This window comes from Onychostruthus taczanowskii, unplaced genomic scaffold, assembly GCF_017590055.1.
Source record: "Onychostruthus taczanowskii isolate IOZ18803 unplaced genomic scaffold, ASM1759005v1 scaffold4, whole genome shotgun sequence".
In the NCBI taxonomy this organism is placed as follows: Eukaryota; Metazoa; Chordata; class Aves; order Passeriformes; family Passeridae; genus Onychostruthus; species Onychostruthus taczanowskii.
In genome coordinates this window covers 15,611,300-15,639,279 of record NW_024501459.1, presented here as the reverse complement: position 1 = coordinate 15,639,279, position 27,980 = coordinate 15,611,300, and the positions used below count along the sequence as shown (strand labels likewise).

At 36.8% G+C, this 27,980-nt stretch overlaps 2 protein-coding genes across 2 annotated transcripts; one reads left to right on the top strand and one right to left on the bottom strand.

Annotated features, from left to right (window-relative positions):
• Positions 1–131: 131 nt before the first annotated feature.
• LRRCC1 (leucine rich repeat and coiled-coil centrosomal protein 1) lies at positions 132–19,095 on the bottom strand. The gene is made up of 19 exons (XM_041412761.1): positions 18,816–19,095; positions 18,528–18,733; positions 18,101–18,166; positions 17,183–17,350; positions 15,147–15,316; positions 14,837–15,046; positions 13,800–14,002; positions 12,889–13,048; positions 12,406–12,554; positions 11,161–11,365; positions 8,621–8,760; positions 7,268–7,469; positions 5,958–6,143; positions 4,622–4,796; positions 3,769–3,932; positions 2,716–2,924; positions 2,409–2,546; positions 963–1,098; positions 132–349 (listed from the first exon to the last, which is right to left on the bottom strand). Exons 1-19 carry the CDS (start codon positions 18,890–18,892, stop codon positions 218–220), a joined length of 3,096 nt encoding a protein of 1,031 aa, XP_041268695.1. The 5' UTR covers positions 18,893–19,095; the 3' UTR covers positions 132–217.
• Positions 19,096–21,383: 2,288 nt separating this feature from the next.
• On the top strand, positions 21,384–27,778 carry SLC7A13 (solute carrier family 7 member 13). The gene is made up of 4 exons (XM_041412995.1): positions 21,384–22,107; positions 24,643–24,774; positions 26,273–26,637; positions 27,370–27,778. The coding sequence occupies exons 1-4, from the start codon at positions 21,384–21,386 to the stop codon at positions 27,613–27,615; spliced, it is 1,467 nt and encodes a 488-aa protein (XP_041268929.1). The 3' UTR covers positions 27,616–27,778.
• Positions 27,779–27,980: the final 202 nt, after the last annotated feature.

Below are 27,980 nucleotides of genomic sequence, written 5' to 3'. Positions count from 1 at the left end.
GATACTTTTCATCTATACATGTTTTGACCTATTTTGAGAGCAGCTAAAAATAAACAAAGGTTAGAAACAACTGTTTATTATGAAAATAACATAAAAACATTTGTCTGCTCCCTGAACTATCAAAATATACAACAAAGACTTAATTCTCTAGAAAACAAGGAAAAGTGCGTTTTAGTGGATGAAACTGCTTGTGTAATATTCATTTTTAGTATAAATATTAATAATCTTCAAAGTCTTGTTGAATATCATTCAATGCACTTGTAAGTCGTCGTATTTTATTTTCCATGGCTTTTTTACTGTTTGCCATTTCTTGCAGAAGCTCCCGCATTTCTTCTTCAACAGAGTAGACCTGAAAGAGCACACAGAGATGAAGTCGAATTCTTCCTTTTCTTAATACACCTAAACCCATATAATCGTGGCAATTTTTAACACTGATAAGCAATGCAAGAGTTCCATGTTTATGTTTGAATTTGCGATGCATTACTCTTGATACTGGATCCAGAAGCAGAATTTTTTCTTTAAAAAAATGTATTAATCTGCTAGGAGGTAGCAAGTGCTGTAACAATACAGGAAACTTATTAAGGAAAAAAAGCATCAGTTGTCATGTTAAGGAAGAATGCAGTAGACAACAGAAACAGTAATAGTTAAGGTTGGCATAGGTGAGTTAAATGGATTATCTGACATAGTCATCATTACTCTTGCCTGTATAGATAAGGAAGTGTTTAGTTATTGATTCATAATAGCTGTATAGCATGGAGTTTTACTTTGCTTGAATACAAAACATTAGGATAGCACAAGTCTAGAGATTTTCTTGCTGTGCAAAGATTGCGTACTAAGCCAGGACTGTTTCCATCCAGTCAGCCTGATAGATTCAAACAGGAGACTTCCAAGCACCACGCTTGTAGCAGCTGTAGAATAAAAATACAAATACAATAAATGTATAAATTGAGTATTAAAATTACTTTTTCATTTGCTGCTTCAATTTGTTTTTCCTTTTCATTTTCCAGGTGCAAGAGTTCTTCCTCATGTGCTGCCAACACTGACTCAAGTTGTTTTCTGAAGGCATTATCCATTTTATGAAGCTTTTCCACAGCAATCCTAAAAAAAATATTGGAAAATCACTATCCTGCAAACAACTGAAGTATTTTGCTTTGTCCAGTTCTGCCTTTGATAAGATTTTAAAAACTTAAGCATGAAGACGATTATATATTGGCATCAGAAGTGTCCTGTTTGTTCAAGTACAATTTCTAGCTTTATGCACTGTGTTTAGGACCTCTGGCATTCTCTAAGGAGAGGCATTTAATCACTAGCAAAGGATATGAAGATTAGGGCTTGTTACTGTCAAAATGGACAAAAATTCCACCTATTTTCAAACATCTCCTTATGCTTTTGGGTCCCAAGAAGTGAATGAACTGTGTGACCCTGTGAACAGCCTGTGAGCCTGTGTCTCACAAAAACAGAAAAGTGTCTCCTTCACCATAAAGAAGTAAACTGCAAGAAAATTCTGCTTGTAAGGGATAATTCTTAAATATACAGGAACAAAATGAAAGGCAATTGTATACAATAATTTACAACAAAATTCTGAAACAAACCAGAATTATTTAGAACAAAAATTCCAGTTTCACTATCGATCTTCTGACAGTTTCAAACCCCAATACTATTGACTATTTGAGGTGGTTTGTTTTGTTTGGCTTTTTTGTTATTAATGTTTGTTGTTGATTTGTTGTGGTTCTGTTTTTTCCTTCTCATGCAATCTTATTAACTAGCTGGTATTTTCTCAAGAATAGTTGGGAGGAAGGAAGAAAAACATGAGAAGGGGAACAAAGAATAAAGTAAAAATCATCAGTTTAGCAAATTTCTCCATCATTCCAGAAGCATATGAAATAATTGTTCAGATTATGAGTACCTGTTTCTGTATCATCTCATACTTAACTATTATTTGATTGAAGAAATTGACAGTAGAAGAGGAACAAGAAAATAAATCTTGCTGTTTCTATGGGAAAAGAATGACAGGTAATTTAGAAACAGTCTGTCACAGACTGAAACACTAATTAACAGACACCAAGTTGGGCAGGAGTGTTGATGTGCTGCAGGACAGGAAGGCTCTACAGAAGGGATTAGGACAGGTTGGATTGATGAGACAAGGCCAATTGTATGAGGTTATTTTCAAAGAAAATGGAAATAAAGAAGTTCAGATGCTGAATGCTGTAACTGAATGCCAATTCCATGAAGTAAGTCACTTTTACAGCAAGAATTCCTTCTAGGCCCAGTTTGTAACTGGGCTCACCAAGTAGTTAAAAAGGTATTACACATTATTTCACCACATAATCGAGCATTTCTGCACAGTTACTGACAGTGCAACTCTACAGTAACTGAATAGTCACAAAATAAACTATTAAAGTGTTCACCTTTGAGTTTGAAGGCTTTTATTTCTCTCTTCAATCAGCTTCTTCTCTTTGAAATCAAAGTTCTCCTTCATTTGTTTAACCTGCACCTCCAGCTGGCTTAATAGCTCTCCTTTACCTTGCCACCTCTTCTTCAGTGCACTGTAAGTAAAATGCACATATTTACAATGAATATAAATACCACTTCTTAGGAAGGCAGAAAAGTTTCTCATGCTTCCATTTCTGTGGGTTTTCATAGCAAGCAAGAATAACTTCAGAGCAGTCTTGCATACAATGATCCCAAAGAATTATTGTGATTTGTGTGTATCACCTGTGTGCATTCTTAATGTCATCAAGTTCCACTTCTTTTTCTTCTAGCAGTTGTTTTAATTCCTCTTTTCTTTCATTTTGCCGTTCTAATTTTTTCATTAGCTTTTCACATTCAGCAGCTTTTTCATCCAACTCTATTTGAAGCAATTTCTGAGCTTCCCGATTTTCTTCATTGTGTTTTTTGATTTGTTTATCTTTTTCTTGTATGCCCTTTAGAAGATAAATATTTTAGAACACACAAACTCCCTTAACTTTATTGTTAACCTTAAGAGTATGTGTTTAGTCTATGATGAAATAAAGCAGAGAACAACATAAAAGTTTACTCTTCTGAATGTATGAAGAACACTTAATAAAGTGATAGTCAGAATCTTCATCTGAAAGAAGTCTGAATTTAAAAAAAGTCAACAAAACATAAATCTTAAGTTGAAAGAAAGATAAGAATAAAGTTATTTTGAACTCTTATTATACATAAGAGTTGAATAAACAACTTATATTTAAGTCACTGAGCTCACAATCTGTGTAACAATAACTTACACATCTTTGACTGATGTGACACACTATAAAACTTTGATTATTAAGCTAAGCTTTTAAGTCTCTGAATGAGACAAATGGAATTACTGGGACAAAACATATTACTTCTGCTGCCAAAATACTATTTACAAGAACAAAATAAAAAATATTTATGTTGTAAAACAAATGTGAGGCAAACTTTTAAAAATAATTTTTCCTTTTAAACACTCAAGAAGAATTATGCTATCTTGATTTCATCTCTCTCAAAATCATTACCATGAATAAAGTGAAGCAAGGCAAAGAGAAGAAGGTCTGTACATAAATATGGTTCAGTGAGAGATTCAAACTAGTATCACTGTGTGTCTATTTAATAAAAAGCCCTCTTCTGCTCTCAGTGAAATGAATTGCCACGGAATGCCTGATTGTGATTTGTGAGTCAGAAAACTGGAAGTACAGACTCAGCTTTTATCAGAGGGTTTGTGACAGCTAAAATTAGAACTTGCAGTGAAAGTTAAGCACACAAATTTTCAGATATGGCACTTACTTCTTTTAGTCTCCTAATTGTTTCTGTCTGATCATCCATTATTTTGTTTTTAATTTTTATGGTATCACTGTCCTGTTCCTTTTGCTTTTTTAACGTGTCAATCTCATTTGTTAAAGCTTCAATTTTTGCCTCCAATTTCCCCCGATCTTGTGCAAGATGAGCTCCTGGACAAAACAGGATACTGATTTCAAGATGTGGAATGTTGGGAGATTGGGCTGGGGGAGACAAAGGTAAGAACCTTACAAACAAAAGGTTTGACTGTTTTGCCCACAGGAAACACTGTAGGGATTTAATCTGTGGGTAGGTAACACTCAAGAGGAAATGCAGAACTGAAGGTCTCTGTTTTATCCTTTATGACAATTTCTCTGAAAAATAGTTGACAATAATTCTTACAGACCCCTGAAGACCACAAGCTGGTGCTGAATCACAGGAATAGAGAAAAATGCCCAAACTTTTTTTCTCCCAGCATTTAACACTCTTTTAAGATATATACTGAAATTTCCATATTAGATTTCCCTGCTACACAAGAAGCATTACATAACATTATTTATAGATCCTTGTTTTTCTAGTTTCACATTTAAAAGTTCTTTGTACAACTTCACGGCATTTTCACATTTTCAGGAAACAGATAAACTGTATTCACAGCTGATTCCCACAACTGCTGTTACAGATCCTGTATCAGCCCATGTGCCACAGAACATTTATTTTTGCACATCATCTTTACAACTGAATAAGATCAGGAAGGCATCCAAGGACCTTTTCATGATTAAAATCTCTTGGAGTGTGTATTTGAAATGTAAGATACTGAACACCATTTTTTTTTTCTGACAAAGAAAAAAACCCATTGTTTTACCCTGTTCTGCCAACTCCTGCCCCCATATTTTTCTTTCCATTTTTAATCCATCAATCACAGATTCCTGGGCTGTCAGCTGGGAAATAAGTTTTACATTTTCTTTTTTTAGAAGTTCCACTTGAATAGCCTTTTGTTTGTCCTCCTCAATCACAGTTTCAAGTTCTCCAGTTCGACACTGTACAAACAAACATTGGGAAAAGACAGTAAGATCCTTTCAAACAATATGCAAAATTTCAAATCAATACTAAGGGGTAAGGAAAGTAATCCTTATATACACCAAATCAAGTTAACTGAGAAATATTCTGCTTGCATTCAGGGCTCTATCTGCATCTCACTCCAGTTGTGAAACATAAATGTTTCCTTCAAATAGACATACTTCAATTCCAGAAAACTGTAAATACCCACTCTAAAGTATTAATGTAATCATAAAAACCTGTTTAGAATTATAAATGCACAAGTCAAGAAAAGCAAGAGATAAAGATATTAAAAACTGAATCAGAAGACAAGCTGGGACTTACTTCCACTTCCAATGATAAATATGTATCTTCAGTTATCCAAGCTACATTTTGTTTTACAGATTACAGCTATATAATATAGGTATTTTTCAATTTTGTTCTTAAAAGCATCGCTGACTGGCAGAATCATATTCTGTACAACAACAAAATGTTTGGGCACCCTAACAACAACATGTAGAGGGGAGATTAGAAATAGCTGTGCAGGGATTGTATTCCACCCAAATTCTAGCACAAAGCTGGACTTGATCACACAACCATTTAAAAGTTATGTCCTTTAAATAAAAAAAATATTTACAGATAATAAAGTAGTACTAGAATGTGTTGCCACAAAGCAACTGTGCCCACAGTATTTAAGATTAAAATCTGACATGCAGTAGATAATGAATAATACTTCTAATATTATGCAACTGGGAGATACTGAGCTGCTAACAACTACACTGCATTATTTGTTCAATTGCAGTTCTACTTCGTGTAAGTGACCAGTGCAGAGGTATGTTCCATTTCTTTGAATTTATAAGGGGTCAGAGCTATTAATGTAGTTTTGACTGACCAACAGATATATAAAAACTGCTACTGGTCACAGGGCAAGGAGTGCACTTTCCAAAACACGAGTGAGTTGACATTTTTCTACATGGGGAGCAGTGTTTGTGAGAAATAGCAGTGCAAGATGCAAGAATAATGGCTGAGGTGCACTACTGGGTTTTAGTGCAATAGGAAACCTGTGTCTTTTAGTTAATCAAGCTTGTATGGAAGCATTAACTTTTACAGATGAAACATCACAAAAAATAATCTATGTAGTTGAAATGTTTTGAAACAAATACCTTTAGGTTTGCTGTAGCTTCTTCGTTTGATTTTGTTAATTCTGCAATTTTTGCTTTCTGTTCTTCCACTAAATTTGTCAGGTCTTGGATCAGACTTGCCATGTCTTTTTCCCTTTGTTCCAACTCAAACAGGGCTTGTTTGTGTTCAACTAGATCAGCAGACGCTTTTTCAAACCCCTGTTTTACCTAGAATTTTATAAGACAAGACTTGAAAAATGCTAATTGGAAAAAAAAAATGTATATATAAACATAACTGACGTTTGAATTTCAAGTGAAGACACAGAAATTCATCAAGTCTATAGGAAATTAGTAAATATCTGACACCTGTTTTCTCCTGGTTTGTTCATGAAACTACAACTTGAAAAACTGGTTCTACCCAGCTGCGTATTTGTAATAAAACCACAAACCCAACAAATCGTAACAAAAAACCCCAAACAAACAAAAAAACCCTACACACAGAAAAAAAAAAAAGTCATGGGTGGATGGGAAGCAGAGCAGAAAAGCCATACTTGGGAGCTAAAAACAATGGCTTAATTTAATCTCATTGTCAAAACTGACATTAAAATTGCAAAAGAAGGACAAAGTTAATTCAAGACTTTTTTTTTTTCAACATAAAGATCTGAAGGGCAAAATCCCTGTCTTTTCTTTCCCCTCTTCTCCCATCTATTTAAAACTTATTTAAAACAAAGAAAACCAAGTTTAAGGTGAAAAATTTAATATTTTAAATATAGTTTAACATATAAAAATGTAAATACTAGCCACAGAAATAAATTCCTTGAGGAATTTAGCAAGCAAGTTTTGAATTTGAATTTCAAAATATATATCCAAAATTAAATTTTGAAAATTTACACAATAAGGAACTATATTACTAAATACACTTGTATATATATATATATATATATATATATATATATATATATTTAATGATAACCTTATCAAAACACAAACACAAGGAGGTTTTACTGTAATTCAATATATTCTAATTGAAGGTCAATATATTTTAATAGAAATTAATGACATCAGACAAAAGGGGTTTTTAAAATTTCTTTTGATTAAGTTCTACATATGAACAAAAATGTTGGGAGTTTTGAATGCTGACTTGGCATTTGCTGTCCTTGTTCTAATCACTGATATTTCAAACCTTTCTACCAGTATTCTTGCATGAATCCTTGGAGCAAAGATCATAGTAGGTAAAAAACCAACCCAACAAAATACCAAAAAAGCACACCCGGAATATCCACCCAAACTAAACACATTTAAGAGAACTACAACCCCACCTAGTGTGAGATTAAATGTTCTCTTAGTCTTACCTCTTTAAACCTTTTTGTTTCGATAGTTAAAGCTAAACGAAACTCATCTTCTAGCTCTCTGTACTTCTGGTTTGACATGTTAATTTTCTCCTGCAATTCTCTAACAAGCTGTTCATGCCTCTGCTCCTCTTTAGCCACTTCTTTTGCCACAGCATTTTGAAATTCAGGTCCATTTAAAGCAACTCGAGTTCCAAGTTCTTTCCTAAAATTACCAAGCATACACTTGAGACATGAACTGCATGATCTCACAATGCTGTTTTAATTCATTTTCTTCGTCTTACTGAAAAAGGATAATGAATTACATAATAAATGGGGTAAATTCCTTCATCTTAGGGGTAAATTCTTCATCAGACAGCCTTCAGTCTTCTCTGACAATGGCCGTAGCATGAGGAAAATTCTGTTGACTACTGTTAAAAACACCCAAAGGAATATGCTTACTTTTGAATTCAAACATTTGTCGAAATTATTAAATTGTGCTTTTGCTGTGATTTAGCATTTGTTTGCTCTGCTGTTAACAAACATCTGGAAGTGACATTAGAATCAGAGAAAAGCCCTGTACAGCCAGACACCCTCTTCTGCAGTCAGTCATTCCTTCCACCCTCATCCAACAACTGCTGCTATTCACTCAGACCCAAAACCTGAAAAGCAACAGCAATACGGACCTAAAAGCCTCAACACAAAGCCTCAAGTGTAGTTTCACATCATGTAGCCTCAAGTATTCTCCAAAAAAGGGAAATTTTCAAAGAGGAAAGCAGCCAGGCAAGTAACTCACACTCCACCCAACAAGCAAGATTCTGCAGAACACTTTGCAGAAGGCTGCAGAACACTTTGTGTCAAGTGTAGTTTCACATCATGTAGCCTCAAGTATTCTCCAAAAAAGGGAAATTTTCAAAGAGGAAAGCAGCCAGGCAAGTAACTCACACTCCACCCAACAAGCGAGATTCTGCAGAGGCTGCAGAACACTTTGTATTATTGTAGCATATGCAGCTCTTCAGTTCAAATACAATTCAAATACTATTTTATTTTTATCTGATTATTCCTGGATTACAGATCAAGTATTTAAAATAAAGAATTTGGCCACATTATAAGAGAAGAACCTTTCACATGAAAGGCTGGAAGTTGCCTACACGAACTTATGAGTCAGGAACCTACAAGATATTCCTAAATGAGCAAGAAAATGTGTAGGAAGGCATCTACATTTTTACAAAGACCATCTCTCCCACTAATCAAAAAATCCAAAACAAACCAAACCCGAACAAAAGCACATCCGTACTTGAGAACACATTTAAACAAAACACATTGGCAACACAAGCATCTCTATTAACTTGTGAAAAGAAAACAATGACCCCATACCTTTGCTCTTGCTCTCTTAATACAAGAAGCTCATGCAGTTGTTTTACCTTCTCCTTCTGTTGTCGGACAGATATTCGAAGTAACTGTACTTCTCTTTCATTTGCTGATGCTTTAAGCTCTGCTTCTTGCACCTGTTTCATCTGTGTCATAAAGAGCAAGATTTTCTTAGAACTGTAATCTAATCTTCATGTTTTATAGTAGAACACAAAGGAACAGGTGCTTTCTAAGAGTTTTTTGTTTGGGGTTTGTTGTTTGGTTTTGTTTTTTTCTTAATATATTTTAACACTTAAGAAATTTGAGTTTTTTGTTTGGGGTTTGTTGTTTGGTTTTATTTTGTTTTTTTCTTAATACATTTTAACACTTGAAGAAATTCAAGACAAGATGTTTAAAATAAAGTCTTAAATTCCTACAATTCAAAAAGCAACCTTGATAAAGAACCAAGGGCTTTTACGTAATTTGTAAAGAACTTCAAGGTGTCCTGCAGAAGTGGAAGAAGTGCATTGGTAGAATGATATCCTCAATTAGAAACTCTTTTATTGTAATACTTGTATTAGTTTCAAACAAAACATTTTTAGATGTATTCAACGTTAACTTCATTTTGTTAACACTTTGCTTTATAAAAATATCCACCTTTCTGATTGGTACAGTTTAAAGCTGCTGAACAGATCTGCTTTCTACTGAATTTACAAAAAATGTAGAATCGGTATAAACACCAGATGGCATACTCCACTTTTTCCATTTGATGCAAGCTTTCATGAGTAATTCCATTTTATAGACATAAGCCTTTTAAATACAAAACTCTTTTCTGATTCAACATGAAGAAAAAAGATATGAAAAGAGTTATAAAAAAGGTTGTGATTACTCATTAAGTGATAATTCAAAATCAGGACACTTCAGAAGTCTAAGTTTTTATGTTCTACAAGTTAAGCCTTTTGATGAATAGTTTAATGAGTAACTTTTAGACACATCACACTATATTCCTTTGTTTTGTGGAAGAAGAGAAGCAATTCTCTCCTAAATCGAAGCACTTAAAAATGTCAAGCAAGAACACATTTTGACAAAAATGTCAAAATAGAACAAGGGAATAGGGTACACATTTAGATGCATAGTAAACTTACTAATCTTGAATCTCTTCAAGCAGTCATTTAGTAATGCTGACTGAAAGCCTTAAATAGTGGTGGCTACATGGAGTAATGATAATTTACCACTGAAAGTAACTGCTGGAATGTACAATGAGAAAGCTCTATGAAATATTCTAGAATTTCTTAATCTTGGAATTTACAAAATAGGCCAAAGGTATAGTAAATATGAACATTCAAAAAGAGGATTTCATTTCGAGAGCATCATGATTATTCTTTGAAACAAAATTATTAAGGAGTATTTGCTATAGGATCTTAAAGACACGAACAAAGACCTTCCCTTAATAAAAACAATGTTCCTACCACCAAAAGAGATGACTTATTTCTACAAACTCATCGAAGGAAAAATAAAAGCTTTATACATCAGTAAGGTGTTTTCATTCTTATAAGATAGAAAAAAACCACACACACATGCAAATCCCACTCCTCTGTTCACCAAATCACTAAATTTAGTACTTTTCAAACTGATGGGCAGATACCTGATCTAAACTGAAGGTAACCTCTAGATTCCATAATAGCTCCAGGATATCTACAGCTAAGGAAGAAATGGAAGAGCCACTCAAGTACCCAAACAGGAGCCTAAAGTAGAGGGTGTCTTGGATGGTACTTTGCAGTTTGTCAGGACACTCCCAGATTTTCATTCCTTTCAGGGAACCTAAACAACAACACTTCCTAGAGCACCACACCATCAGTTCAAAGACTTTTCAGGATGGATGTGTTAAGATTAATTTTCTCTAAGTTCAGTGACACAGGAATAGACTAACATAGGAATATAAACAAACAAACGGAGTAGATATTGGAGGACACTGAAAATTCAGCAATTAATTTCTCAGAAAGACATAGTGGCAGTATGTGGTCCAGCATCTTGATCTTATATATTTGTATACTCAACAAAGAGCCTCTGACTAGAAAAGCATCATTATCTTCTCCAGCTGTAAAAACAAAACCAAAAAATCCCAAACAAACAAACACAAAACATCACACAAACTAACCAGAATCTTTAATGTTCTTGGCAATTACTGTTTTGTTGTGGTTGCAATTATAAGCATGTAATTTTTCAGACCAGCGAAACAAACAGAACCACTAGATTTCCATCCCAGTAGTAAGATGTCTGTTGATTTTAGCAACTTTAAAAACTTGTCTTTATCACTCTATGTTTTCAGAAACCATCAGCTCTCAGTGTTAAGTACATAGGACTTGTTCTCCTTTATCTTAAGGCCACCATTTATAAAACACATTAATTGACAATTAAAATGGATACCCATTAAAAAAAAAAAAAAACCCAGGTTTTATTGTGGAAAACTCAGACTCAGTGTTGGTAAAATCTAGCATTTGTTTGTATTCAGGACTATGGTAGTCATCCTGTTGCCACTGCATTATTTACTCATGAAAAATATTTACCTCTGCTGCTCGCTGCTGCAACCTCTGTGTCTCCATCTTGGACAGTGTTTCTTCTAAAGCTCGCATGGCCTTCTGATATTCTGCTTCTTTATTTCTTGCCTGATTTAGCTCATTAGTAAGTCTTTCAGTTTCACCTTTCAACTGTTGGACATCTGCCTGCAGTCTTGCTTTGGCATCTTTCTCTTTCAATATCAATTCCTTTAACCTGAGAATAAATGCAGTGAAGTTGTATTATAAATGTTTTACTTGTAAGTTTCATGCCAAATACATTGAGAAAAAGGCATTAGTAGCTGTTGTAGCAACACATCTTGCTTTTTACTGCATTTTACTATTTATAGCACTGTCATATAAAACTGTTTAAAGGGACATAAACTATTAAATCATGTGCAGCATTACTATATGGAGATTCGTTTAAAAAAAACTGAGATGGAGACAACCTCATAGATACATCTTTTAGGAAATGACACTTTAGTATTACTTTGCTTTATAGGAGCATAATAAGCTTCTTATAGAAGACAGTCTAAATGTAGATTGGTATAAAATAAAGGTTGGAAGTGAACCTAAAACAAAAAGGGAAAAAAGGGAAATATTCACAGTCAGTGATGGATGGTACTCAGGAAGCACATGGCTTGGTTTATCCTAAAAGAAAGAAAATGTGGCTTTGATAAATACAATACAGTTAAGAAAAAGCCACATGGAGCAGACATCTCCAAAAATAAGGAGATCTTTAAAAAAAACCGCTGCTGCTCAGGACACATGAGGATGGTGACAATGACCTCTCTGCAGATGTGCTAGCTAGGCCTGCCCAGCACAATACATTGCCTATGGGCCGACTCCAGCCTGCCAGAAACGTTTTTGTTCTAATGTGCTGCACAGAAAAAAGCAAAGAACGCCCTGGGTGTATGTGGAAAGGGAGACTGGGACACAGAAGGCAGAAGTACGATATGAGACGGCTACTAGAGTTTGAACTGAAGGTATAGTTATGATACAGGTTGTTTGGAAAGTAATGGCTAGAAATGGAGAAAAGTGGCATACTGATAATGTTCTATGACAAGAACAGGAAGGAAGCTGCAGAAAGGAATTTCACTAGGTAATACTGAGAGAAACTCTAGCACTACTTCTTGATGCATTATTTTCCAAGTACATTGTTTAAAGCTGTCCTTGTTTCTTAAGCCTACAAAGTGAATTACTGGAAACTAAAAAAAGAACCCCATAAACTCTTAGACTATGGCATTATTTCCCTACCTGTCTCTGGTGAATAAAGCCATACTCTGAATATTCTTTTCTTCTTTTGCATGCTTCTGTAGCTCACTGACATACTCTAATAATTTCTTCTCTGCTTGCTCTGCTTTCCACCTCCTTTCTTTCTCCTGATCCAGTTCTTGAATTAGTGCCTTAGCAAGAATGTGATAAGCATCAACTTACTAGGAAACATTCAAACATAGCCAAAAATGATAATCACTATTTATAATTGTAGAACAAGACTTTTTTGTCTTAGTGGAATTCATGGATGACAGAAGAAAATGCAAGCAACCAGGACAAAAACTCCCATAAAAGTGAAGTAAAATACATCCTCTCTCAGTTGGCACTTGGCACTACAAGAACTCCACTACATTTGACAATATCTACATGCAATTATTTTTGTGACCTCCAGCTTTAGTTTGACCAGGAGACATATATTTGGCTTCACATGACGATATATGTAACTTAAAATGATACAACACCTACTCGGTATGTTGATTCCTCTATGAAATTTGAATTACATTCTTCTACTTTTTCCATATTACTCTGTCTTCCAGTTAGTATTTCAGCTTTTCTTCCCACTACTTTAAAAGGAGAGTCATTCTGACTGGAGCATGGACACTTGGAGGAACTCTTCTTCTCTTCCCTATATGCAGAGTTTGAAGAATAACAGTGGATTGAGACACTTTTAAGTGAAAAAAACTTACAGTTTAGTGCAGCAGCTAAATACTAGAGAGTTCAAAACCATTTAGAAAATAATTTGCAATCAGTCAAACAGAAACAAGTGAATTCATATATTCAGCTCTAAAAAGATACTTACAGCTAGCAGATGCTACCTAAAACCATCTAATGATCACAGAGACACAAAATAATTTTAGAAGAGTAGAGTAGCTGTAGAGCTGCAGTGGCTGACTGAACAAATATATTCCAATTTGTATTGTCTTCTACTCATCACTTCTGATATTTACTATACAAATCAAACAAATCACTATGGCATCGTCAGCTTCAAAGATATATAATCTTGACCATTGTTCTGAGACCATGAATCTTTTAATTACTCAGTTCCATCTGTGGAGAATTCTTTTGCCACCACAATTTAAAATAAAGATGGAAACATAAGCTGTTAGGATTTTGAAAGTTCTTGTTTTGGAATCTTCAGTTCAATTTCCTTATCACCTGAAGAAAGAAACAGTTTATGTGGAGAAACAACTGAATGAAGCCTCAGTAGCTACTTATTTGCAGGGTACTGACTTCATTTACACAACCTACCACTTTCAGTGAAATGTTTCAAAACGGTTTCAAAAATGTTCAAAACATGAACATAGTTTAAAACTATGTTCATGCTGACAATATTCAGTTTAATGAATTTTGGCTTTACATAGTAAACACTGAGATACCTGTTAGTAATTTTCTTCTTTAGATGACTTGCATGACCTTTTGTAGATAAGGCAGTTTTACGGTAAGTGGGGATCTTGCTTCCTTTCATGACCTTTCTGTTGTTCTCTTTTCCACTCTCATTTTCACTCTCAGAAGTTGGATCTGTGTCTCTCTTAGCTTTGAGAGCACTTGGAGCAGCTTCCTGTCTTGCACTATCAGATACCTAAGAAGAGATCAAAGTTTTAGATACAAATTTTAATATTTCTGATTGGCTAACAATTATTCAGGTCCAATTTTAAAAAAAGTTCACACAAAATAGTTTTGACAAAAACTAAACAATTGCTTCCAGTTCTTTACTTTTACTTCTTTACTTCCCTACTTGAAATATTTTTAAATATTTTGTTGCTGAAATATTTTGTTGTCTTAAAGCTAAAGTAAACTCAGGATGCTTGAGAACATATAGTTGTTTCCTTTTGAAATACATTTAGTTTGGTAAAATCCTTAGGCAGCTGGTGAAAAATGTAAAACAAACACAGCACTAAAAGCCAAAAAAGGCCTTGCAAACACCAGGACCAAACAAACCTGACAAACTTATGTTATCTATGTTAACAACACAAACTATAATACGTGACAAGCATATCAGACCAAGTTGACCTATTAGTGAAATTAATTTTCACCAACTGTATAATCCAGGCACTTTTGTTCATTTCATGTTTTACTCTGGTTCAGTTAGTACATTGATTGGTTTCAGGATAAAAAATAAAAAAAAAACAACATAAAAAACATAAAAAATGATTGGATAGCTCTGCTAGTCCCATACACTATGGGTTTTATTCTGTATGGAATGATTCAAGATACAAAGTGCAATCTTCAGTTTTAAAGACTTGTTTTTATTTTATTCCCAGCTTCTCAAAATGATGAAGAACACATTAGCACAGTCAACCTATAATACCAGTAGAAATGTTCTAGTCTGGTAAAGCAAACTTTTTCATTATCAGAAATGCACACTTTATCTTACAAACAAAACTTGCTGTGCAATCACAGAAAAAAAAATAACCTTTTGCAGTATCTGTAAAATTTGATCTTCTATTTTTTTAATTCTCATCTCACTGTGTATTTTATCAAGCTGTGTCTTCTCGGGTTCAGAAGATGAGACAAGCTCTGTGGAGGAGCTGGTGGCACCTTGCACTGGTACCCTTGAACGCTGCCGAAACTGAGCCAGTGCCTGGTCGATGTGTGGTGTCGCCAGCGGTAAGGGAACATTGTTCTGTCAGAAGAAAAGACAACTCTTGCAGCATTAATATGTTGCATGCAATATAAAAATGGAATGTGTCAATTTTAAAACTAGTACACACAAACTGTGGCACCTGATCTCGGGTGGAAGGGCACTCAGACGAAACCAAAGAACTCAAAATGTCTTCTAAACACTGCAAATCTGAACAGTTTTCTTCTGCCAGGTCCACTGGTACACCAGAAATATTTCTTCCATCTAGAGCTGTTAACTGGGGCAATGACTGAAGAACAGTTTCTCTATAACCTTGAGAAAAAGACCACATTTAAATTGAAATCAATCTTGCAAGAAGATGCCTGGTGTCTTTAGGTACATCATCATCTTAAATGATTCACTACAATTTTAATGTAAGAAAAAAAATAGTGAATTACCTACAATTGTCTCATCTTTCCTCACCCAAGGCTTTAAACGGACAACATACAAATTAAATCAACTGGGAAGCTGCCTGCCTAGTCCTGATCTACACAGGGATTTCCCAGCCACCATCAGCACACTGCAATTGCACAGACAACCTTTCAATATCAGCCTACTGCACCCAAACAATTGTACCAAGTGGAAGGGTAGATGAATGTAATGGAAAAGCAAGTTCTCAAAGGGCTGAGACAACTTCATCCTTTGTCAGTGAATGAAATAAGGCATTATGAAACTGTAAAGCACTGAAGGTAGCGCTTTTAATTTGTTAGAATTTACGCTGCTGAACACTGCAGTTTTGGAAGTGCCACCAAAGACACAGATATGAAGGGGTATATAAGTACTTGCAGAAGAAAACTAGTGGCATTTTCTAAGTTAATCAGATAACTTTAATAGTCCTGCTACTGTTTCTGTAGTGCCTGAATGTATTTGTAAAATATGATGAGTGCATTAAAAAAATTACTTAAAACCTTATTTGGCTTTCCTCAGTGACACCTGGTGTTTATTTTTAACTGTACATACCTTACATCTGAATCAACTGTGTGCTCATGATACTATTGCTATTTTGTATGGTCAATTCCTACTGTCCTACTCTTTGAAATTACCTTTAAACTCTTGCAAAAGCATCAATTCTCCACTTCCACCTTCCTCTAAGAGATTTTCCTCTCTTACACACAGAGAAAATTAAAAAAAAAAAACCCTACACCAATATAAAATGCTACAATTTAACTTGTTTGAACTTAGACATTTTAATGAACTGTAACATTTTAATGGCCTGAAAAACCTACCCCCAAACCAGAAGCTCAAAGACAACTGAAAGTGATGCATCCACATGTATTCTCCAACTTGTCTCCAAGCTGCCTAGTGAAACACCTGACACCTATTTGGGTGATATTGGAGAGGATCCTAGAGTCTGTCACTGCTAACCGAAGCAGGGGGAAAAGAAGGAAAAGCTCACTGTTACTTTCTCTTGTGATCTCTGTTAGTAGCAGACTACCTGTTTCCTGTGCCTGCCCTCTGTCTATAAGTTCAGTATCTTCAAATACATTCTTTGAGTTCTCCACCTTTTCAGCTTATAATATTAATATTTCTGTCCTTCCACTAGACCATGTGGCTCAGAACCTAATGCAATCTGTCCTTGAACACTTCCAGGGATAGGATATCCACAACCACTCTGGGCAACCTGTTCCAGTGCCTCACCAGCCTTCACAGTAAAGAATATTTTCCTAATATCTCATCTAAAACTATTCCAGTTTGAAGCCATACCTCCTTGTCCTATCACTACATGCCTTTGGAAAGAGTCTCTCTCCTTCCTTCTTTTAGATTCCTCTCAGGTACTGCAAAGACACAAACAGGTCACCCTGAAGCCTTCTCTTCTCCAGGCTGAACAATCCCAATTCTCTCAGCCTTTCCTCATAGGAGAGGTGCTCCATCCCTCTAATCATGTTGGTGGCCCTCCACTGGACTCACAGATGAAAATGTTGAGCCTTATCAAAGCATACAATTTACAATTTTGAGAATATGCTGCCGGGGAAAAAAGGATTTTTTTAAAATGGAAAATGAATCATTTTGACAGAATTTAGATTTCTGCAAGCTGGCCAGTTTATGAATGAATTTGCAAGCTTCAGAAAACGGCTCACAGCTTAAAGGAAATCATGGAGCTAATGAGCACAAATTATCTACGTAAGATCAGATCCATACCTGCTATGTGACAAACGGGATTGGCTTTTCCGTTTCTTTCCAGCGTCAGGTTTGTCAAACAGTGCAGCCCCTTTGTGCACTGCAGTAAGTGATTAATATTGCTTACACAGTTGCTGTGAAGGTCAATGTGGCTAATCTTATGTCTGGTTCCATGAAGAGATCGAAATCCTGGAAATTTCAGGGGAAAAAACCCAAACAACCACAAAGTAATGTTTTCTGCTACAGTCCTATTCTATGGGGTTTAGAACAGACAGCATCTTGTTGAAAAATACTCAGTAAATAAAATATCATAGCTAGAAATGAGAGAATAACACTTGCTCCATATCCTTGTCTAAATGTTAATTACCTGTGCTAGTCTACCACAAAGTACAACACTTAAGCTACTTATGTGAGATAACTTTAAAGAAACAGATTAATCTCTGACTGTTAAAACGCATGTAAAAATAAACCTTTTCCTTGAAGTTTCATTTTTTAACACAAGCTCATTAACAAAATTGTTACCAATGTTCTTTTAATTTTCCATTACAAGTACTCCTGATTTTGTAGCATGAAATCATAAGAACAACTGACCATTTCAACAGAGATATACAAGAGAACTTCCATACCATATGTAAGGTTGCATTTTTGTTCTATAAAAATGAAAAATATAAATATTTTGGAAGTAAATACAAAATGTTTACTGCTTTCTGAACAAGCTTGGCCTTACCAAACACAGAAGAATAAATTCCAGTTTGGAACAATCTTTGGTGCTAAAAACCTTAAAGCTGAAAAGAGCAGCAATAGCCACCTGTATTAGAATTATTCAGTGAATTGGCACTTGAAGCACTAGAAATTTTTCAAAATACACTTGGCCACGTTTTTCAAAATTAAAGTGAGACAAATGCTTTGTACTGCACAGCACATGGCAACATCACTTACCAGAGAGATCATGTATGCGATTATATGACAAGTTCAGCATAGTTAAATTAAAGAGTTTTTCCAGTCCTAAACAAAATAAGGGAAAAAAATAGAAACAGGAGGATTTTCAGAAGAATGCTCTGCTTTCTTCAAATTCAAAGCTTGCAAAGTGAACCTTTAAAGATCATAACTACAAATTATGACATTAATCTATAATCATATTATAAAAATCAGGTTTTTCTTCTAAATTAAGGCATTTTGCTAAGATAAGGGTTATGAAGACTATACATACTCATCTTAAAATTTACTTTATAAAATGGTTAGCATACTAACGCATACTAACTTGGTATAACCTTACTTATATACAAACATTCCAAAATAAACCTTACAACGACTCTTAGAGAAACTTTTGTAACTTGCTAAATGGACCGAAATAAACATTGCAGACCCTCCACTTTGGTTAGCAGGTTGCAGGACAAGCTCAGGGTGCGCAGCTTCGCCAGGGAACCGAGCCCCTCGATGCGGCGGATCTGGTTTGAGGACAGATCCAAGTGCTGCAGATTCCGGAGATGGTCGAGCCCTTGGATCCTGGCGATGAGGTTACAGTGGGCGTTGAGCGTGTGCAGGTCCGAGCTCAGGGACACATCCCTCAGGCTGCGGAGAGAGGAGCCCACCGTCAGCCGGCAGCTCGGCCCTACGCCGCGGCCTCCCCTCTCCCCGGCCCGTCCGCACTCGCCTCTTAACGCCCTTATCCATGAGGCTGAGCTCGCCGGGGATCCCCGCCATGCCGCCGGGCCCCCGAGCTGGCCGCATCTCGCTTCAGTGCTCCCTCGTCTCCCACGGCAGCGCTGCCCGCCTTAGAACACGAACGCCTCACGGCCCCGCGGCCGCCGCGCTCCGCTCCGGCCGCGTCCAGCTCCCGCCGCGGGCAGGCGCGGCCGCGGGGAGGCGGCGCTGCCGGAGCCCGTGGGGCAGCGGGGGACGAGCTCCGTGCCTCCACTGCGCTCCCTGCCGCTCTCCTGCCGCTCCCTGCCTCTCCTGCCGCTTCCCGCCGCTCCCCGCAGCTCCCCGCCGCTCTCCTGCGGCTTCCTGCCATGGGCCCAGAAAGGGGCCGGGTTTAGAGACCGGACCGCTTTGCATTCTTTTCGAGCGGACGCGCGGGGGGCTGTGGTGTTTTGTAGAGCGCACCCGGTGTTAAGAGTGTCACAGAATCGCAGAACAATCTGAGATGGAAGGAACACTCAGGGATCATCGACGGCCATCCCCAGGAGTCGCGCCGCGTGCCAGAGAGCACTGTGCAACTCTGCCAGGCATGGAGCTGTGACCGCCTTCCTGGGGAGCCCGATCCCGTGCCCAGCCACCAAGGGATAATGTCAGTGAGGTTTTCTGAGATTAGGCAGCTTTGTCAGAAGTAGAAAATCCTGACTAGTATGCTGTTTGGGACATTCTGTGAATGCCTTTCTTGTACTAGAAATCGTATGCTAGGATGATCAGTGAAAAAAGTTGCATCTGTACTTTAAGATTCCATTGAGTGTAACATTGATTTGTTCTAAGATTTTGATCCAAATCCAGCTGTACATGGCAGAATACACAGAGTTGGAAGATTGCTGGATATCGAATAATATGTGTGCATTCACAGAGAAGGAGACTCAAAAAATAAAACAAAAAATTATTTATTTTAACCATGTAAAACATATGCCATGCTGAATTTCCCAATGGTGAATATTATATAACTAATATTTTAATTAGTATTAATTTTAATAATGCATGGTAAATGCATACTTAAATACATACTACAATTTATGAAATTAATAAATGCAATTTAAAATGTACGCAAGCTTTAGTAAGTAGAGGTGTTCTTGTAGAACTACAATTTTTGTAGTCTGTAAGGTGAAAATATTTAGTGAGTACTGCAGGGATTTGGAGAAAATGGAAGAATTTTGTTATGATTAGAAGCTGCTCTGGGGCTGTAGATTCTGTCACCATGCTGCAAAGCTTCTGTGTGGTGCAGGAAACCCACTGGAGGTAATTGAAACAATTAAAAGAACAGTCTATGCAAAGGCCTATTTTAGCCAAAGGATTCTTACATTATGGCATATTATGTAAGCTAAGTTTCAGATGAATTTATTTTCTATTTGAGTGGAAATCCTCCTGTTCAAAACAGGTGTGAACCACTGTGTCTTTCAAGTTGGCCCCTGTAAAAGCTTGAGTTTTTTTCACTGCACTGCTGAGCTTTGACCTGCAGGACTGCTGATCAAAACTGGTTCTGCAACTTTACTGACAAAAACGAAGAACTTTGCAGTTACAAGTTTGGGCACTTACACAACCCTTAGGGTTCATGCTGAGCTTCTTTTCAGTTAGTTTTCTACTTTCTGCCCATTTTTTCTTGACATCTTTTAAAAAAGTAATTCCATGTTTTGTACAAAAGTAATTTGTTTATGGTATCTCCACATCTGATTGAAGAGAAGCTCCTAACACAAAATATACAACAGATAATAAAAGACACATGCCACACCGGTGGGAACTTCCATCCTTCCTCTTTCTGTTCCACAGCCCCTGTACAGAAATGAAAATTATGATACAGCTTCTTTCCCTCCCTCACAGCAGTGTCTGAAGATTAATGCCATCTTAGGACGTGCTTGAGTACTAGTCTAACAATGAGTGCTCAGACAAAAACTGGGAATGAAACTAGTAGTTTTCTTTCTAGGGCAGTATTTAATGAGTTTATGATATTATAAACAAGCTTCAAAATACCCAGTGACTGATGAGATTTTGGCAAAGCATACTGGTGATCATTGGTTGTCACTGTCCCTTTTCTGTATAGATGGTGGAAAAATAGTGGCACGCTGTTCATCTAATGTCCATGTCACTGTCAATAATATATGGAAGGTTGATTTCTTTCTTCATGTTGCCATATCATTCCTCTTTCCCTAGGGTTGATGTATAAGTCACATTTACTTGCCTATGAAGATGTACATAAAACAAAATGAAATCTGTTGATGAAAATCATCTGAGAAATGAGCATTTGCCGTGCATTAATTTTAATCTTTTTTTCTTTAAAAATACCTGCAGACCTTAATAATTTCTGAAGTACATATTAAACCAACATGTACATGATTTGCCAGTGTTTCTTGAAGTATTTGGTTAATTATCTTCACACAGGAGACATCAAAACCCAAAGTATGCTCTCTTTTCTGAATGATTAAGCCAAGCTTCCCATAACATTTCACTAGCAAGTAGGGCTATGACAGACTGCTAACAACCAAGTGAAATCTGCTGTGAAAAAAAACAAACCACAAGAAATATGGGAAAAGAAGAAAACAATGACCCCAAAGATGTGCAAAGAAAAGGAAAAGCCAAGATGCAACTCAAAAGAAATATAGGTTATTTTGATGGGGTAAGTTTTATAGTAGGATCAATCGTTGGAGCAGGGATCTTCGTGTCTCCCACAGGGGTATTAAAGCATTCCTTACTCAATGTTGGTGTTGCACTAACGATCTGGACTGCATCTGGGCTCGTTTCTCTGATGGGTGCCCTCTGCTATGCGGAGCTGGGAACTGCTCTGCCCTTCTCTGGAGGAGAATACAGCCATATTAAAAGAGGCCTTGGATCCCTACCTGCCTTCGTGTTTATCTGGACATCAACGTTCACCAAGCCGGCATCAAATGCTGCTCGAGCCTTGCTATTTGCTGAATATGCCACGCAGCCTTTCTATGGCATTTGTCCTGCACCAGACGTGCTGAAGAAGTGCTTGGCCTTGGCCGTTCTCTGGTCCCTGGGGATTTTGAATGGCCTCAGCGTCAAAATGTCTGCATGGGTGCAGTTAGTTTTCACTCTGCTGAAGATGATGGCCTTGTCTGTGATTGCTGTTGGTGGCATAGTTCTCCTTGTTACCAGGCAAAAGGAGAGCCTGGCCAGGTTTGAGGACATGTTTGGCTCAGAGATCCCCAATGCCTCACAGGTTGCCGAAGCCTTCTTCCAGGGGCTGTACGCATACGGCGGCTGGTGGTCCCTCAACTACATGGCAGGTATTCCGCTCCTCTTCTTTAGATTTAGTTCTGCAGTTCTCATTCTCGTGTTCCTCAGCTTATTTTGGGAGAACTTGTCTCTGCTTCAAGACTACAGGGCACTTCTCATTTTACATGAGTGTTTGTTGGGGCTGGTAGAAGAGTCATTGTTTCTCTCCAGGGATAATTCCTGCTTTTTGTGAAGAATCAAGCTGACATTTCCAGGGAAGTACATGAGAAATCATAATAGTTAATTTTAAATCTTGTCCATAAATAGAATTTTTCATACCTTAAAAATTTGCATTTTTTCTTTCTCAGTGTCCATGTCAGCATATTTTTAGCAAAGAAAATTAAGTTATCCATGCCAAACTATGTGTGCATAGATAATTTCTATTTAAATATCTGTGCCTTATCTGAGGTTATGCAGCTGGTTTGAACATGGACAAATTAATTTTGACTTTTGTTAGTGTTAGAATGTAGTAATTTTATGGGATATGTTTTCCTGGGAAACTAGACTTTAGAAGTCTAATAGAAGGTAAAGAGAGGTCTATGGAAGGTGGTATAAATTTTTTCATAGAATGTGTACTCAATTTTAACATTCAAAAGGTTTTTGAATATCTGTTTACTTCCTTATTCTATGTCTCTGACATGTGGCAGTAATAAATGAGCATTTTTTCATGAAAGCAACAGAGATGATGTTCATAATGTTAGGTATTCACATCACAAGTTAAATCAATAGAGTTTTATAGTATCATCAGATTCATGGAATTACATTGTAAGCAAGTGGATATTGCTGTTATATCTTTAACCATTTGTATCCATTGACCTCTGTCATGTAAAATATTAAATAAACGGAATGTGTTAAATGCATACCATGAAGTTCAGTGTGAAAATTTGGTTAATGTTTAAAAACCTGACTGTTGTCTTTATAATCCAGGTACTCCAGCTTTAAAAATAGGCTGCACTTAAAAAAAAAATTGATATAAATCACGAAAGTATGGTTTTGAAAACTTAGAGATTCTTTAAAGGCAAGTACTTGGCTTTGTGAGCCTGAAAAAATACAAGACTTCTGGTAAAATACTGTTTTATTCTGATCAGTTAGCTATACTAATAAATGCCATACACTGGCAAGCACAGCTGCTTAGACAGATGTAACCCATGCAATAGTTCTGAACCGAACTGAGTTTCCTATGCTTCAACAATAACTTCATTTCTGTGAGCTTCAGCTGATGGATCAGGTGCCAGCTGGCTGGCAAGGCTACAATAAACAACAAAACGAACGGAAAGATACATTTAAATTGGAAATTTTGGTGATTATTCTCTTCTGAGCTCAAAATTGCTAAGTGTATTTTTTATATCTGAAATAAATCCCAAATTCCCTGATAGTATCTGAATTCCACTACTGTGATCCTTCAGTCTTGTCTCTATGCACTACAGCCAGCAAAAAGATCATGGCTCAAGGCTGATGTCCTGAGCAGAAGATAGAAATCAAATGTGAAGGAGGAAGCAGATTTCTGTCTCCTAAAAAGAGTTTAAATAAGCTGCACATTTCACTTTTCACTTCTTCCCTCTTACCAGTTATTTGCTGGTAATACTCAGGAAATTGTCTGTAAATGCTGAGGGAAGTGGGAAGTGGTGAGGGAACAAGAGGAAGGAGTGAAAGAAATTAAAAAGAACCATTCTGATTGAGATGAGGGTGATTGAGATTAAGCTTCTGGAAACTAGCTCCATATTTTGCTGGGACTATGACATGCCTAGGAATGTGTGCCAGTGTCTGAGTTATTCACTTGCAAAATTTGGGTTTTTTACTTGTTTGATAAGAGTAGTTCTAAGCTATCAGGCTTAGCACTAAACAGTTTTCCTCCATCATCTTTATCCTGGAAAAGATGATAATAATCAAAATCCATCTGGGAATGATCCCCTTTTAAGCCACTGCATTATTGCTCTTATGTCTATACCTTCAGTCTTTTCTGTTACTTCTGGTATAAGAGCAAGGAGAAAGGTTTTGAGTAGGAATAGGCAAATATGCTCAATAATTTTAAGATCAGGATTCATGAGGTGACTTAAGAATAAATAATGTGACTTAAGAGTCTTATGTTTAAGCTAGTAATTTTGAAGAAAGTCCACTGAAAAATTTCCTACCAAATCACTTTTCTAACATAAGTCAAATATGTGATTAGGGAAATTATCACTCCTTTTGTCATTTTGTGAATCAATCAGCTCTTCATCTAGCCCTCCTTCCAAAATAGTATCAAATATGTGATTAGGGAAATTATCACTCCTTTTGTCATTTTTGTGGATCAATCAGCTTTTCATCTAGCCCTCCTTCCAAAATAGTTAAAAATAGCTAAGTAAAAAAATGTTGTTTAAGAATCTTCGATATTAACCTATTTGAGCACCACTGTAGGACTTCACAAGCAGAGAATTTACTAGCCATGATTAGATTGTGGCAGGACTTTGGTATCAGTCTTGTCAAACTCCGTACAGCTTCACTTTTGAAAAACACTTGCAGAAGCTACACTGCTTGCTTCATTTGTTTTAAATTGTATTTTTCAGAGGAGATGAAGCGCCCCAGCAGAAATATCCCCTTAACTGTGATGACTGCTGTTCCTGCAGTAATTGTTTTTTATTTACTAGTGAACATCTCATATCTGAGTGTCCTCACACCTAAGGAAATTGTTTCCTCAGGTATGTATTTCATATTTTTTTAATTAAAAAGGACTGGCCCATTGACATATCCATCTGATGTCAATGCTCTGGGTTACTTCTGCTGACCTAACTTCACAGTCCAGAAATTTGGGTTCATTTTCTTTTAAAAAAGAATTCTTCTTTAATTTTACTCTATGACACAAATTGGATGAATGCAGGCAGATTGTTGAAATTGTTGGCTTTTCCCTACACTGTCTAAAAAGAAATCAGAAGTGTATTAAAACCTGGAAAATAAGGTGAAAGTCAGGTCCCAAATATAGAGATGATATTTGTTTTCCTGTAGTTTAAATCCTATCTCCTCCTTCTTTCCCTATCTCACTGAGTCTCAGACTAAAGCCATTACTCATTAGGAGGTGGACAAATCTAACATGTTCATGTATTGACACAAAAATGTAGCCATTTTGGGTGTGTATGTTTCATGACAAATACTGTGACTTCTCAGAAGAGCCTATACAAAATTCCAGTGTTTGTAAACCCTGTCTTAGATCCTGTATCAATAAGCTGGCCATGTAAAGCTCCAAAGGGAACTGTATTTCTCCTTGATTGTCCAAGCACCACATTTTAAATCCCACTGTAATGACACTGAGCTGTCAGACCTTGCCTACAGGCCTGACAAAAACCATACCTCATTTGGATAGATCAATAATTTTTTTCCTATGAAAAAAGCTCACCAGTATAAATGAGAACAGTGTACCTGTCACTCAGTAACCTCAGCCAGTGTCAGGCTGTCTGCTGGGAGAGATGGATCATTTGTATGCTACAATGAAGGAGGCAGCAAATACCAGATTATCCATGAATAGCAGCTGCCAGCTGGCATGACCAGCTTCATGCATAGCAGGAGAACTGTGTTTATCTATGCTAGCAGACGAGATAACCTTAAAATTATAGCAATTTTTCAAATGGCATTAGACCCACTAAATATTGTCCTCACTACAATATTACCTATAGCTTACTTCCAAGCAATACTGAATATCTCTTGTTTAGAAACAATCTTTCGCATTTCCCAGTCCCACCAAAGCAAAATCTCATTAACAGCACACTTGTTGACTCTGAACATAGACGTGCTCCTGTTGGCAGATGTGCTTCTGTAACAGCAGATTGTGTCACCACTCTGGTCACGCCAGGGACCAAGGAGTTAATTTTCTTCCCTTGCCCAGATGTGTGTGTTTGTGATGCATGACATGAGATGTGGCTCACTCCTGCTGGGCAGTCCATGACTGTGGTATTGGCCTCAGCAGGTTTCCCTGGCTTGCTCTGGCAGGCAGCAATCCTTCTTGCTGTCATCCTCCCAGGAAATGTTTAGCTCCTGAATGAAATACCTTTAGGATTGTGTTAGTGTATTGACTACTGCAAAGAAAAAGCAGGCATTGCTGGTAAATAATAAGTGTTTCTTGTATTTTAAGTTTTGTTCCTGTTGAGTCTGTCAGTTATTCAGAACATGGTACTTGTACTACACTAATTCTTTGCTTTCTTGCAGTTGCTGTGGCAGTCACTTGGGCTGATCGAGTGATCCCCTCTGTTGCCTGGATCATTCCTCTCTCTGTTGCTGTCTCAATATTTGGTGCCCTCAACTGCAGCATGTTCACACTAGGTCGATTAAGCTATGCTGGAAGTCAGTCAGGACATTTACCTCTTTTAATATCCATGCTTAATGTCCACTCCTATACACCAGCACCAGCCATGATTTTTTCAACCACCATTGCATCCATTTTTATCATCCCCTCTGACCTTATTATGTTAACAAATTACTTTGGATTTTCTGCCTGGCTTATGACTGGATTGACTTGTGCAAGCCTGATTGTACTTCGATACCGGGAACCTCATCTACACCGACCATACAAAGTAAATGGATCTAAGTTAAAAATATTTTTATAAAATTTTTTTTGAGTCCTGGGTGACATGCAAAAGTTATAGAAGTGCAAATCCAAAGTGGATAGTCACAAAATTACAAATAATAATCTCAATTCTTAGAGCCTTATTTGAAAATTTTGCTTTACTATAAAAGGAAGATAAACAGATGGTCTCTGACCCAGAGAACTTGAAACCATGAGATGGTTCTTTGAAGAATGGGGGAGATGCGCAAACAATGTGGAACCATAGCAGCGTGGAGCAGTAACAAGAACAGTATAGGATCCATTGCCATTCAGTTCATTAAACTTTGTTCTGCTCCCATCTTCCCTGACACAATCACAGGCATTAAGGATCGGTTGAATTTCCTCTTACTCCAGCAGTCAGAAAGCTGGGTTAGAGGTGTATGCTCATTGTGAAGGCTTCCAGGCACCCAGCCCTGAGTGTCTTGTAGGAACCCACAATATCATATTGAACAAATGGATTTCTAGTACTGCCTATCTCTTCCCCTTGACCACAGAAGGAGCCTAAACAAGTATTTTTTAAAAGATGCCTCTCTTATAGGCAATTTGAGTCAGGTGACTCTTGTCCTGGGTGAATTTATAGCAGCATGAGAAATGGTACTCTACTGGGGCAAAGAACACATTGTTACTCCAATGAATGAGGCAAAAAAAATCGCAGTTGGTTCGTTTATTTCCTAACCCACTTTTTTTCTTTCTCTTACAGGTGTTTTTACCAGTTCCATTTATGATGGTGGCGATGTCTTTCTTCCTAGTTCTAGCTCCCATAGTCTGGTCTCCAAACATGCAATATGTTTACGCTTTCCTGTTTATGCTTGGAAGTCTTATTATTTATCTGCCTTTTGTACATTTTAAATTGCATTTTGCATTTCTTGATAAAATTACTTGCCACTTACAGCTCCTGTTAGAAGTCTGTCCTGCTGATGGACCTGCTGAGGGCAAATGTGAATAATGGCAGATATTTAATCTCAGTGCAACTAAGAGCCAGCAGAGGATTTTGTTTAACTGAGACTGTAAACAGTGCAATTTTGATGTTGGTCTGATATATAGGTGTGCATGCATGCATATACATATGTAGATGTATACACATATATTGCAAATGTGCACATGTATGTACATACAGGCACAGAATCACAGAATCACAGAGTGAACTAGGTTGGAAAAGACCTTTGAGTCCAACCTATGACCAAACACCTCCTCACCAACTAAACCATGGCATTAGTATAATAAATGAATGTGTATATGTGTTTGGTTTTGTTTATATAAATAAATAAATATATATGTTTACTCATTTAATGGTGCAAAGGATCTCTCTTA

What these genes read in the sequence shown, in the direction of transcription:
- LRRCC1 (XM_041412761.1), bottom strand. Translation starts at nt 18,892, where the DNA reads ATGCGGCCAGCTCGGGGGCCCGGCGGCATGGCGGGGATCCCCGGCGAG. An exon ending in TCCCGTTTGTCACATAGCAG is followed by an intron (nt 15,317 to 17,182) that starts GTATGGATCTGA and finishes CTTTTTCTCAAG; the next exon opens with GTTATAGAGAAACTGTTCTT. An exon ending in GCTTTATTCACCAGAGACAG is followed by an intron (nt 11,366 to 12,405) that starts GTAGGGAAATAA and finishes ATTTATTCTCAG; the next exon opens with GTTAAAGGAATTGATATTGA.
- SLC7A13 (XM_041412995.1), top strand. Translation starts at nt 21,384, where the DNA reads ATGGGAAAAGAAGAAAACAATGACCCCAAAGATGTGCAAAGAAAAGGA. An exon ending in TAAGGAAATTGTTTCCTCAG is followed by an intron (nt 24,775 to 26,272) that starts GTATGTATTTCA and finishes GCTTTCTTGCAG; the next exon opens with TTGCTGTGGCAGTCACTTGG. An exon ending in ATCTACACCGACCATACAAA is followed by an intron (nt 26,638 to 27,369) that starts GTAAATGGATCT and finishes TTTCTCTTACAG; the next exon opens with GTGTTTTTACCAGTTCCATT.